General features: G+C 40.4%; 1 protein-coding gene across 1 annotated transcript in view; it reads left to right on the forward strand.

Annotated features, from left to right (window-relative positions):
- The first annotated feature begins 1163 nt into the window (after positions 1 to 1163).
- The window catches only part of LOC118714422 (B-cell receptor-associated protein 29), a 30179-nt gene continuing 17545 nt past the window's right edge, over positions 1164 to 13797 (forward strand). The window contains exons 1-5 of the mRNA XM_036429747.2: positions 1164 to 1216; positions 1563 to 1676; positions 6292 to 6392; positions 10958 to 11108; positions 12205 to 12340. Coding sequence (XP_036285640.1) covers positions 1585 to 1676; positions 6292 to 6392; positions 10958 to 11108; positions 12205 to 12340 — 480 coding nt within the window. The 5' untranslated portion in view covers positions 1164 to 1216; positions 1563 to 1584. The remainder of the gene's footprint in view (positions 1217 to 1562; positions 1677 to 6291; positions 6393 to 10957; positions 11109 to 12204; positions 12341 to 13797) is intronic.

The following is a 13797-nucleotide window of genomic DNA, read 5'->3' on the forward strand; positions in this document are numbered from 1 at the left end:
GTTAGGAGCAAACAGGCTAACAAGGGGTGACGGGGCCAACAGGGGAAGACGGGGGTGACCAGGCCAGTAGAGGAGAGCAGTTGGGGCAACTGGGCCAGCAGAGGAGCAGTTAGGTATTGATCAGGCTGCAGGGTAGTGTTTAAGGGTGATCAGGCTGGCAGGCAGAAGCAGTTATGGGCAATTAGGCAGGCAGGCAGGTGAGTGTTTGGGAGCCAGCAGTCCTGGATTGTAAGAGGGATGTCTGACTGCCCACTTAGGCCCAGGCCTAAATGGGCAGCTGGACATCCTTTGAGGGTCCCAAAGTGGAGAGGGTGAAGTCTGGGCTGAGGGACACACATCCCCTCATGCAGGAGTTTCATGCACTGGGCCTCTAGTAGTAAAAATATTTTAATAACTATGTATGGTAGCAGATGAGTGCGATTTATCTGCATGATCACTTATTTAATGTCTAATAGTTGTCTGCTGGAAACTAACAAAACACTATGTCAACTGTAACTGAAAATTTAAAAAAAAAATGGTAATAAGTACATAACATTTTAAAACAAATATAATGCAACCCTGGGAAATGGTAACAGAAAGAAAATACCCATGCCTCTATAGTTTCCCTTTCCTACCAGTCTCCAAGCATCCTAACGCTGATTGCCTCTCCCCAGCCCACGGACAAGCGCAGTAAAACACAAAGTATGTTTCCACTGCCCCGCGGACCCAGAAGAACAAAATGATGCTCAACTAACCCAATCCCAACCCTTCTATTGAACTACAACTTATTTCTGGACAGTGAAACCGATTCTATCCTAAACAGCCAGGAGAGAAAAGGAGTCCGTTTCAAACGTGCTCACAGCATTTGTCCTACCCGCTCTAACCCTCCCCTCCACCCCCTTCACCCCTCAAACTCCATCAGAAAACGTCGCTTAAGGACCCCTGCGCCCCTAAACCACACTTTTAGCCATCGGGAGCCTGGAGCACCCATAGAGAAAAGTCTGTCTTCCTCTGATCCCGTCACCAATGAGAAACCTAACGTGGCTCATCCTCGCCTTCGCTACGCCCGGACCCCGCGGCGACCCGCACCCGGGGCGGGGGCGGGGGTGGGCGGGGAGCGTGCGGCCCGGGCGGAGGGCCGGCGGCGCGGGGTGCGGCGCCCCTCCCTCCCGCCCGCCCGCCCCGCGCGGCGTGTGACGTCGGCGGCGCCCACGGAGCGGAGCGGCGGCCGCGCGGGGTAAGGCCGGGCGGGACCGGGCCGCCGGCCTCCTCCCGGGGCGGGGGCGCCCGGCCGGCGGGGCGCGGGGGCGCGGCGGTTGGGCCCGGGGGGCCGGCCCTGCCTCCGGCCCGTCGATCCCGTGTCCGCCGCTCGGTCGCAGGTCCCTCCCCGGCGCGGGCCGCGGGGAGCTGGCGTTGGGGGGGCCGGCCGGGCCCCCTTCCCCCTGCGCCCCCTCCCGCCCGGCGCCGGCGCCTCCACTTGGGGGACCCCGTCCCCTCCCGGGACAGAAGCACTGCGCCCTGGGGGCCGGGCACCCCGTGTTCGCGGAAAGCCAGCCCAGTAAGATGAGTGCTTCTCTGTTTAGGTGAGAAGAGAGAAAAGAAAAGATGACCCTCCAGTGGACCGCGGTGGCCAGCTTCCTGTACGCGGAAATAGGACTCATTTTGCTCTTCTGTCTGCCTTTCATTCCTCCTCAGAGGTAGGAAACCTCCTCCTGGTTCCAGTCATCAATATGGGCTGTTGAGTGTGATACGAAACATTTTTTTTCTTCTTAAGATTTTAAAGTTTTGAGTGCTGATGGTATAAAAGGTGTCCTTCCAAATGAACTCTAAAGGAACAAATAATACAGAACGGCAATATTAAAATAGCACTATAGGAAACTTTTTGTTACACGTAACAAATGAATTAGCTTTCTCACCTCCCTTCTAAAAGGAATAGGGCAAGTCCTTTGGTTTCTGTTGATTTAACAGATAGAATAAAAGGTTATACTTTTCACACCTGTCTTGTCACAGGTTCCGCCTTTGTTTCATGGCCCAGAATTGGAAGCACGAACTGAATGAAGGCAGATGGGTCAAAGGGTGCGGCAGTGTCCCACTGGGGCCAAGGTCAATGGAGAAACTTGAGCCAATAAAGGATTCTTAGTTTTGGCCTATGTAACCAATTAGTAGTTTCCTTAATGCTTAATTGAAATTTCACTACTTCCCCCCCTCCCACCACACAAACACACACAGAATTGACGAGTATATGTTAAAAGTGCTGGTTATGAAAAGTATCCGAGCCATACGTTAGCGTTCGTTCCTTAGGAAAGGACCTTCGGAGGTCTTTGCTGACCGTTTTCATTGAAGCACTGCCTCACTTTACCCTGTGATAATCATCCATTTGTTGGGAGTTTAGTTGTAGATCCAGAAACTCGCTAGTATGAATGGTGAAATATACTTGTCATAAAAATGTTACAACACATTGGTTTGTGCTCATGGCATGAAAGAAAATCTCGCATCAATGAAATCCTAGAGATGACCCACTGACGTTTTTAGTAAGATCCCATGACGGGGAGAGACGTAAGCACGTTTTTTACCTCTGCTCAGGGTTCAGGTCGTCTTTTACAGCACTTACCTTGTTTCTTACCTCCCTGGATTTCTACGCACTGCACTCTGCCAGTGATACCATCACTTTTTTCTTATTAAAGAAAAGAGGTTGAATCATACTGTAGGAAGAGGCCTTAGGGATAATTGTATCCAATCCAATTATCTATAAGGAAGGAGGTCTAGCTGATCCATGGAAGATTCCAGACAAAGATCTAGCTTTCAGTCTAGTGCTCTTTCTACTCCTACCTATCCGTCATCATCTTGATTAGGTTTCTTTGCTTTTTATGAAGTTTTATTGATTTCAGAGAGGAAGGCAGAGAAAGAGAGAGAGAGAGAAACATCAATGATGAAAGAGAATCATTGATCACCTGCCTCCTGCATGCCCCGTATAGGGCATTGAGCTTGCAACCCAGGCTTGTGCCCTGGCTGGGAATGGAACTGTGATCTGGGTCATAGGTTGATGCTCAACCACTGAGCCATGCAGGCCGGGCTGGATTTCGTTTCTAACCCTCAGTAACACCCTGTTGAGCTTTCTTGATAATAGTAGCAAGGACTTGCAAAAAAATATTTTTGTCATTTTATATTTTTCTCCATCAAAATGACCATAAATTTTGGATCTTTTTCTTCCTGCCAAGTATAATTTTTTCCCATCCTGATCAAGTAGCTATTTGATAGGTGTGTAAATAGATGCATACATTACATAAATATACCCTCTTATACATGAGAAAATATGGTATATTTGTACACATACCGTTTATGATAATGTCCTTTGAGTGTATCTCCATCTTTATATCTTTTATATGTATATCACCATAATCTTTTTAAAAGATCTTTTATTGTCTTTTAGAGAGAGAGAGGAAGAGAGAGAAACAGTGATGTGAGAGTGACACATCATTGGCTGCCTCCTGCATGTGCCCTTACCAGGAATCTAACCGGCAGTCGCTTGGTGCATCGGACGATGCCCAACCAACTGAGCCGCACTGTCCAGGGCTCACCATAATCTTCAAAGGCTTCAATCTTTATTTCATTTGGCTCTCCATTCTTTTTTCATATAACCCACTAGTTAGATATATACTCAAAGGTCAGAATGCTTGGGTTTATATCCCAACTCTACAAGTTATTCCAAGATCTTGGACAAGTGATTTAGCATCTCTGGTCAGTTTCCCCATTTATAAAATGGAGGTAGTACCGGTATCCACCTTATATAGTGGTTGTGGTCATAAAATTAGCTAAAACATGTAAAAATGCTTAGAATCACAGTATAGCAAGGACTCAATATATGGTAGCGATTATTAACTGTTCCTTGAATTCAGTGTTAATATAAGCTGCTAGTTGTTCCCTGTAGTTATGTTTCCTTTTAACACTGGCCTTTGAAATGTGAATTTTCATCTGGACCTTGACCAAGGTATTTTCCACTTATGTTCTCCTTCTAAAAATATGAAATTTTTATCATGTAAAATTTAAAGAGCATTTTTGAAATTGAAACAGAGACAAAAAAAAACAAACTTAAACTTTTATTAGTCTTCCTCTTCCCACCAACTTCAAGTTATTACTTAGAGTTGTTTTCAAAACTCATTAATAATTTTGTCATAACATTAAAGTAAAACTTTTTAAAAAGCTGTGTTTTAAGTTTATTTTACGTGTTTATTATATATACACTAGAGACGTGGTGCACAAATTCGTGCACAGGTGGGGTCCCTTGGCCTGGCTGGCAATCAGGGCTTATTGTGGTCAGCCGGCCAAGGGGGAGGGACCGCAGGAGGTTGGCTGTGGGAGTGTGCCGAGCACCAGGGGGCAGTTCCTGCGTTGAGCATTTGCCCCTGCTGGTCAGTGTGCATCATAGCCACTGGTCGACTAGTCATTCAATCAGCCAGTCGTAGTAGTCACTTAGGCATTTACATATATATGGATATATATATATAATATATATATATATATAATCTTTGGAATCAGTAAACATGTTATTAATTTTAAATTCCCTGTGCAGTTTGTTACCGTTTCAATTGTGTGATGTTACTTTGTCACTCTTTGTCATTTATAATCCATACATTCTTACCTCTATGTCTTTGTTTATACCTTTTAATTCATCCATTCTAGAATATTTATTACCCCATTTTATTCCTCTATGTTTAAATCTTGACTGTGGTAATTACATGGGTGTATGCATATATATGTATTTACATATAGATTCATCAAGCCATATATTTAAGACTAGAGGCCTAGTGCATGAAATTCGTGCACTGGAGGGGTGTCCCTCACCCAGCCTGCACTCTCTTCAATCTAGGACCCTTTGGGGGATAGCCTTCGCACAATCTGGGACTGCTGGCTCCTAATCACTTACCTGCCTGGCTGCCTGATTATCCCTAACTGCTCCCCTGCCAGCCTGATCTCCCCTACTACTCCCCTGCTGGCCTAATTAACACCTACCGTATTTTCCGGCGTATAAGACGACTTTTGAAACGAAAAAAAAGCCTGCTCAGATTGGCCAGAGTCAGAGAGGCGGTCTATTAAAAAAAGAACTGGTGTTGCCTCAGAAGTGGGGGGTAGTCTTATACAGTGAATATAGGCCTAAACCTACGTTTTAACTGTAAAATTAGGGGGTCGTCTTATATGCCAGAAAATACGGTAACCACTCCCCTGCCAGCATGATTGACACCTAACTGCTCCCCTGCTGGCCCAATCACCCCCAACTGCCCCCCCTGCAGGCCTGGTCACCTCCAACTGCCCTCTCCTGCCGGCCATCTTGTGACAACATGAGGACACTCCTCTTGTGAGGATGTGGGGGCACCCATCTTGTGATGATGCGGGGGCAGCTATCTTGCGGTGGCCAACTTATGACAATGTGGAGTGGCCATCGAGTGACAATGTGGGGGTGGTTGTCTTAGTGTGTGAGGGTCAATTTGCATATTACCTCTTTATTATATAGGATTTTTATACTTTGCTGTGTGTATGTAATACCTCAATGATTATTGAAATTTCTGCTAAAAGTAGGGAAAGTCTTTTACTTGGGATAAATGTTAAATTGTACTCTGTAAAAATAGTTTAAAAAATAAATAGTTTAGAGAGTTGGACCCCTCACACCCTCAAATGTTGCTAATTGTTGGACCAATATTTGTTATTTCTGAGTTATTACCCTGTTTAGAGAAAAGATACAAAGTGGTAGCTTCTATCAGCAATATAACATTTTACTATAATAATTTCTTTTTGAGATTTTAATCATGAGTCTTGCCTTTAAGTTATTTTCACTGTATAACATTTAAGATACCAGACAGAAGATAATCAAATGTCAGGTTATTATTAAATTTGGAAGAAGTTCTTTATTTTATGAGATGGTTTTATGAATTAATAGTGCTTTGATATAGCCAAAACTGGTTTGGCTCAGTGGATAGAGCATTGGCTTGCAGACTCGATTCCCAGGTTCGATTCCAGTCAAGGGCATGTACCTTGGTTGCGGGCACATCCCCAGTAGGGGGTGTGCAAGAGGCAGCTGATCAATGATTCTCTCTCATCGATGTTTCTAACTTTCTATCCTTCTCTCTTCATCTCTGTAAAAAAATCAATAAAATATATTTTTTAAAAATAATAATGCTCTGATATGACATAAAAATAAATTTTTGTTATTCTTTTTACTTACTACATAATTACCAAATGTCAATTCAGTATTCAGAAAATACTTCAAAACATTATTTTGATGTTTTTAATACCTAATGTAATTGTATTGCTTTTCAGATGGCAGAAGATTTTTTCTTTTAATGTCTGGGGTAAAATTGCAACTTTTTGGAACAAGGCTTTTCTTTCTATTATAGTCCTATTGATTGTCCTGTTTCTAGGTAAGTACTATTCCTCCTTTGAATGAGCTTACTCTAATTTTTATTAATGAATTCAGTGTTTTTTAATTAATTAAGTTGGTGTTGCTATTGATACACAGTTGACTTTGTATTGTATATCGATAACATAATAGAGTAGATATTGATATTTGTAAATAGACAGTTAATATTACTATTATATATGCTGAAGCATAAATTTCAACAGAGTATAGTGGTTCTTGGCCTCTTTTAAGTTGTTTGGAGATTTAAGTATACCAATGTATAGCCCCCTTTTCAGAGATACCAGCTATATAACCTTTTCTAACTGTGGTGTCCTAGGCACCAGGGCCTTAGCTGTCAGGAAGGTATAGAGGAATAGAATCACTAGGCCCTAAAAAGAAGGCTTAGATGCAGATTGTGACTCTTGATTGGATTCTGGTTAAAAAGCAACTACAACACGGACATTTGAGGACTACTGCAAACATTTGAATATGGACTGATTGTTAGAGAATATTGAGGAATTTTTGTTAGCCTTATTGTGATACCAGTGTTGTTAGATAGCGTAAGTTAGTAACCTGTAGTCTGCAGAACAAACGCCAATTTTGGAAATTAAAGTTTTAGTGCCCCTTTGTCTAATTATTGTCTATGCATGTTTCCATGGACAACTATAGAGTGCAGTAGTTGCAGCAGACACAGCATATGGCCAAAAGCATTCACTGTCTGCCCCTTTACAGAAGTTTACCAACACCTGTCACAGGAATATGTCCTTATTTATAGAAACTACATGCTAAAATATTACAAGTGTCATGATATTTTCAAATTAATTTCAAATGGTCAAAAAAATTAAGAAAGATAAAGCAAATACAGGAAAAGGCAATTATTGAATCTAGGTGGTGGAAATATGGGTGTTTATTAAACAAGTTTTTCAGCATGTTTGAAATTTTCATAATAACAGGTATCTTAGATATTAAATGTAAACCCTTAAGATTCTTGTCAAACCAGAAATTCCTTGAGTCTAAATAATTATATTTTGTAGAAGTAGATGAGCTTAGAGAATTAAGTAACTTTTCTGACCACCCAGCTACTTCTTGGAACTTAAGCTTTTTTTAAAAAAAAGTATTGACTAATTAAAGAGAGAAAGAGAAATCGATTTGTTGTTCCACTTAACTATGCATTCATTGGTTGCTTCTTACATGTGCCCAGACCAGGGATCAAACCCACAATCTTGGCTTATTGGGATGACGCTCTAACCCAGTGGTTAGCAAACCGCGGCTCTCGAGCCACATGCGGCTCTTTGGCCCCTTGAATGTGGCTCTTCCACAAAATACCAAATGCCAGCGCACACGTACAGTGTGATTGAAACTCCGTGGCCCATGCGCAGAAGTCGGTTTTCGGCCTGGGTGAGTCTGTTTTGAAGAAATGGCGTTAGAATACTCAAGGGGCCAAAGAGCCACATGTGGCTCGTGAGCTGAGGTTTGCTGACCACCGCTCTAATCAAATGAGCTACGCAGCCAGGGCTGGCACTTCAGCTTTTAATACACACTGCAGAGTATGTTTTCCCTCAGAATTCCCAAAGAGTGTTGTGTTTCAGGTTAAGTCTTAGAAGGGCCAACCTGGAACCATAACCACCACATATGTCACTGTTTTGTGAGAAAATGTTTCCTACATGCCATAACACCAGCCTCTGAAACGGAATCCTTTTAATAGGCCTGGGACCAACTGAGAGGGTATGACTAGGTAATTGCATGAGGATGTGAATGGATTTCTGCCTCATTCAAAATGTCAGTATTTATCTCATGGTACATTATTGTTCATGTTATCGATTTAATCTCCAGACACTAAGCGAGTAAATAATAAGGAAAACAGATCTCACTTTGCCAACAGCCAACTGAATGTCCTTTGGAATGGCATTTCCTCTGAATCCGGTTTCTCTATTTGCAATGTGAAGGGAGAGGAGATGGTCTCTGCAGCTTTTCCTAGCTCTAAAGTGTTTTGAGATCTAACTCTAAAATTATCACAAGAATTTCTAATGAGAACTGCCACATACCCATATAAGGAAGGGAAGCTTTAGTCATGGTTTATTTTATCAGAAACCAATTTGAACTCACTTGAGCAAGAAGGGGGATTTGATAGTAAAATACGCAGCTGTTTCAGAGCAAGCCAGGGAAGGGAGGAAGCCACATTCCAAGTAGGAACTTGTAGGAACTGAAGTGTCCCTGTTGTGTCCACTTGGCAGCCGTTTCTGAATCCCAAATCATGACTGTTGCCTGTAGCTCACATCTGTGGGCGGAGTGCGAAATTCCCAGAGAAGAAGGAAGTCATGGATGGCAAAGGCAGGCAGATAGGGACTTACTTTTAAGCCTCAGTGTGTACATGTGAGAACAGGGTAAGAACATTTACTTCCTGAAGGGCTGGGAGGTTTGAATGCGCTAACATAAGGAAAGCGCATCATCCAGTGTTCTTGTCACTAGAGTGACAGTGGCATAAATAATGCAAACTAGTTACTCAAGCTTAATTTATATTTTACTTTGGAATTTATTTCATTTTTCTTGTTGCTTGTCTTCAATAAAGTAATCATTACAAAATATTTATATATATTCCTAGAGCCAATACCAACTCAAAAGCGGATGTGCATCTGTGTGTTTCACAGTTGAGAATAGGCAGAAGGGAAGCTAAACACCCAGGGGTATGTTTAGTGTCAGTAGAAATTCATCCCAGGAAGTTTCCACGAGTGACCCAAAAAAGAGTCTCTCCACATGGCTTATAGAAAAATGACTGTACGCCAAAACCTCACCTTATCATGGCCCCCATTCTACTTTTCAGACATAGTCTCCTAGTTACTATACAGGTGATTCATTCTATGGGTGGCTTTATGTGACCAACCACATTTATAAACTTCTTTGGCTTTATTCGTTAATTTTCAGCATTTCTGTGTAATGAATCCAGGAGTATTACTTCCATTTAATTTTGAAGGAAGCTGAGTCACAAGCATAATGGCCCTTGAAGTACTATTTGGTTCCTCTGTCCTGCTCAAAATAATTCATAATTACTATTTTGTTTATGTTTTTAGTTATATTGTAGTGGTTTGAATGCTCTTACTATATTGTTGAGGCAATCTGAGAAATGACAAAAGGGAAATAACTATTAAAACCAAGGAAATTTTTAAAATAATTTAAAGCTACCTTATATACTTATACGCAAACAAATGGAAAACGTAAATAAAATGGGTAATTTCGAAGAAAAATATAATTTACCAAATGAATCCTAATAGATCTAGAATATTTAAGATATATGTTCAATTAATTTATGACAAAAGAGCCAAGAATATGCAATGGAGAAAGGCCAACCTCTTTAATAAATGGTATTGGGAAAACCGGACCACTCTCTTACACCATATGAAAATTAGTTTAATGTACACCTGAAACTAATACAAAATAATATTAAATGTAACCTGTAATTGAAAAATAAAAATTTAAAAATTAATTTAAAATGTATTAAAGATTTGGACTTAAGACCTAAGACCATAAAAGTCCTAGAAGAAATAATAGGTGGTAAATGTCTTGGCAATGATTTTTTGGATTTGACACCAAGAGCAAAGGCAACAAAAGCAAAAATCAATGAGTGTGACTACATGAAACTAAAAAGCTTCTGCACAGCAAAGGAAACCATCAACAAAATGACAGATATCATAAAATATTAGTATGGTAAGAGAAGTAGGATTGTAGTGGAATATGACCTATGTTATTGTCAATAGACTAAAATTTAGTGAACCATTAGGGATAGAAAGAATAAAGGATAATAGTTTTCAGTGTAGCTAAAGATGAGAGATGGTACAATGATGATGAGTCCTAGATGAATAGTAAAAAACAAAAATGTACTCAAGGTTTACTACTAGTATCCATGTACAGATCATCTGTTTTGAGCATGGTATCCTCCCCAAATATGTAGAGGAAAAGACAAAACAGCCCCTACCTAAAGTCCATCATTTAAAAGTTAGGTTAGGCCGAAACTGGTTTGGCTCAGTGGATAGAGTGTCAGCCTGTGGACTGAAAGGTCCCGGGTTCGATTGTGGTCAAGGGCATGTGCCTTGATTGCGGGCACATCCCCAGTGGGGGGTGTGCAGGAGGCAGCTGATTGATGATTCTCTCTCATTGATGTTCCTGGCTCTCTATCCCTCTCTCTTCCTCTCTGTAAAAAATCAATAAAATATATTTTAAAAAAATAAAAAATAAAAATAAAAGTTAGGTTAGTTATTCTAAAACTGCTTCCCATTTTAATTATAATTTTATATTCCTTTAGTTTTTAATGTGTCTTATTGAATTTTTTATTTTATTTATTTTATTTTATTTTATTTTATTTTATTTTATTTTATTTTAGAGAGAGATGAAGGGAGAGGAGAGAAACATAGATTGGCGGCAGCCTCCTGCACACCTCCTACTGGGGATCGAGCCTGCAACCCAAGCATGCGCCCTGACTGGGAATCGCACTATTGATCTCTCAGTGCATGGGACAACACTCAGCCAACTGAGTCACACTGGCAAAGGTTAATTTTATATTGTTAAAAGTAATGTTTTCTCTGTCTCTAATAGATGCTGTGAGAGAAGTAAGGAAATACTCCTCTACTGCTGTCATTGAAAAGAGCTCAACCAGCAGACCTGGTGCCCATGAACATACCCAGATGAAACTTTTTAGGTCTCAGAGAAATCTTTACATTTCTGGATTTTCATTATTTTTTTGGCTGTAAGTAAAAAAAACACACACACATACAATTTAAAAACATAAATTATATTTCTCATTTTTTAACCAACACTATAGATTTTTTCTATTATATCTAGTATACTAACATCTTCATAAAAGCATTCAAACTATATACCCAAATAAATAACAAGCAATGTGTAGTTATAGCTTGTAGGTTTGAAAGGTTAATAAGCCCTGCGTGATCTGGCCCCTCTCCTCTCTGGAGCCTTGTCTCATACTGATCTCTGACATGTACACCACATTCTCCCACACTGACCTCCAGTGTTCGTTCGTTCATTCTTGCAAGGAATATTTATTGAGTTAATAATGTCCCCAGCTCCTTCCTACTTCAGGGTCTTCACACATGTTTTTCCTTTCTCTCTTCCCTCTTTCCCTGGCTAACCTTTCATCCTTCAGTCTCTTCTTAAAGGAAGCCACTGTGACCATCACTCCCCCAAAGCAAGCAGGCCTCCTCTTGCACACTCCCATAGAATGTCTATATACTTTTCTTTTGAGTATCATTCATTCATGTCATTTTAACTCTTGCCTCTCCAAATAGAACCTAAACTTTTGAGAGCAGGGACTTTGTCTCAGTTCTTGCTATGTTCTCAGGGCCCAAAACAGTGCTTCACACTTAGCAGTTTCTGAGGAAATGTCTGTTGAATGAATAATTGAAGATACTGGTTACTACTTCTAACCATGAGAGTTACCCATAAATGTGAATGAGCAGTTTCAAGTCATGACCAGTCTCATACGGTGCTCTTTAAATAGCAAATTTTGAACTGGGAAGTAGGGGGGGACTTCTTACTGGCCCTGCCCACACTGTCTGAAATGCTGTTTCTGCTCCTCCTGGCTAGAGGCCTCTACAAAGAAAATTATTAAATTAATAAGTACCATTGAAACTATATTTCAAATGCTAGTCTTCTAAGAAAGATTCTAAATGAATGAGACAAAGGCATGTTTTGACTAAAAGACTTGGAATTTTTTTTAAAATACTATTATGTCCTCTCTAATCATCATCTCTCTCCACCACCATACCTAAATGAAAGTTGTTTGACCAAGAATATGTATTTTAACATTTTTATTTTCATTTTCTTAGAGTATTGAGACGCCTGGTTATCCTTATTACTCAGCTGGCAAATGAACTGTCAAACAAAGGAGTACTTAAAAATCAAGTAGAAAGTACTAACGAGGATGCCAGAAAATTAATGAAAGAGAATGAAAAACTAAAACAGGTATTTAGTTTTCTTTTTTAAAATCTGTATAAATATTAATATTCCCAAGGGGTGGCATATTGTTTTTTAAAAAGAGCATTTGCTTGCACTGGCTGGTGTTTCCCAGTAGTTAGAGCATTGCCTGTGTACTGAAGGCTCCCAGGTTTGATTCTAGTCAAGGGCACATGCCTGGGTTGTGGGCTCAATCCCCAGTAAGGGGCATGCAGGAGGCAGCCAATCAACTTCTCCCTTTCCTTTCCTCTCCTCTCCGAAATCAATAAAAATGTTGTTTTTTGTTTTGTTTTGTTTTGTTTTGTTTTGTTTTAAATAACCATTTAGATGGGAAGGGAGAATATCTCCATGTCCAGGGCCCCTGAACACTCCCTCTGAGGCCGAAGAGCTTGTGGGGTGGAGGATGGGGAGGGAGAAGAAGAAGAACATGGAAAAAAGGAAAGATACGAAATTACTTTGGGCATTTTTTTCCCTTAAGTTTAAAATTTAGAACTCAGATCTCCTATGTAAGTGGTTTTCAGTTCAGATTAAGCCCCATGTTTTGCTAATCTGCTTTTCAGTAAAAAGAATCAGTGGAACCAATCAGATACAAAACAGATTTTCTCAAAGAAAGTATTCCTAAAATAATGCAATAAGATTATTTTCTTATTGTAGATTAATGAAATGCAAACAATTATATGTTAGACCAAGTCGTAGTTATGTAAAAAATAGTAACAGAGAATTCAAATCCTTATCCAAGTCCTAAAGCCTAGCCTCTTGTAGAAAGAACTATGAGCACTAACCTTCATCAAATCTAAATGAGTTAGGTATTGCAGAGTACAATATAAAGCTTTCTAAAACCTATTAAATAAGTCAAAACACATTTCAAAAAATTCTGCTTGGTGCTGCAGTATCATGGTCACCTACTCAAAACCCTCTTTTACATTTGTTGATGTCTCTTATTTCACTACAACAGAAAGGTATATGTTTTTAAAGTTTTTAAAAAATATATATATATTTTATTGATTTTTTTACAGAGAGGAAGAGAGAGGGATAGAGAGCTAGAAACATCAATGAGAGAGAAACATTGACCAGCTGCTTCCTCCACACCCCCTACTGGGTATGTGCTCACAACCAAGGTATATGCCCTTGACCAGAATTGAACCTGGGACCCTTCAGTTTGCAGGCCTGTGCTCTATCCACTGAGCCAAACCAGTTTTGGCTAAAGTTTTTTTGTTTTGTTTTTTAATTGATTTTTTTTAAGAGAGAGAGAGAGATTGGTGTGAGTAAAATATCAATTGGTTGCCTCCTGCACACACCCCATCTGGGGACTGAATCCAAAACCTAGGTTTGTTCTCTGACTGGGAATTGAACTCACAACCTTTTAGTGTGTGGCAGTGGTTGGCAGACTGAGGCTTCAGAGCTACATGCGGCTCTTTGGCCCCTGAGTGTGGCTCTTCCACAAAATAACACATGAACGCATGCAC

This window comes from Pipistrellus kuhlii, unplaced genomic scaffold, assembly GCF_014108245.1.
Source record: "Pipistrellus kuhlii isolate mPipKuh1 unplaced genomic scaffold, mPipKuh1.p scaffold_m20_p_10, whole genome shotgun sequence".
NCBI lineage: Eukaryota > Metazoa > Chordata > Mammalia > Chiroptera > Vespertilionidae > Pipistrellus > Pipistrellus kuhlii.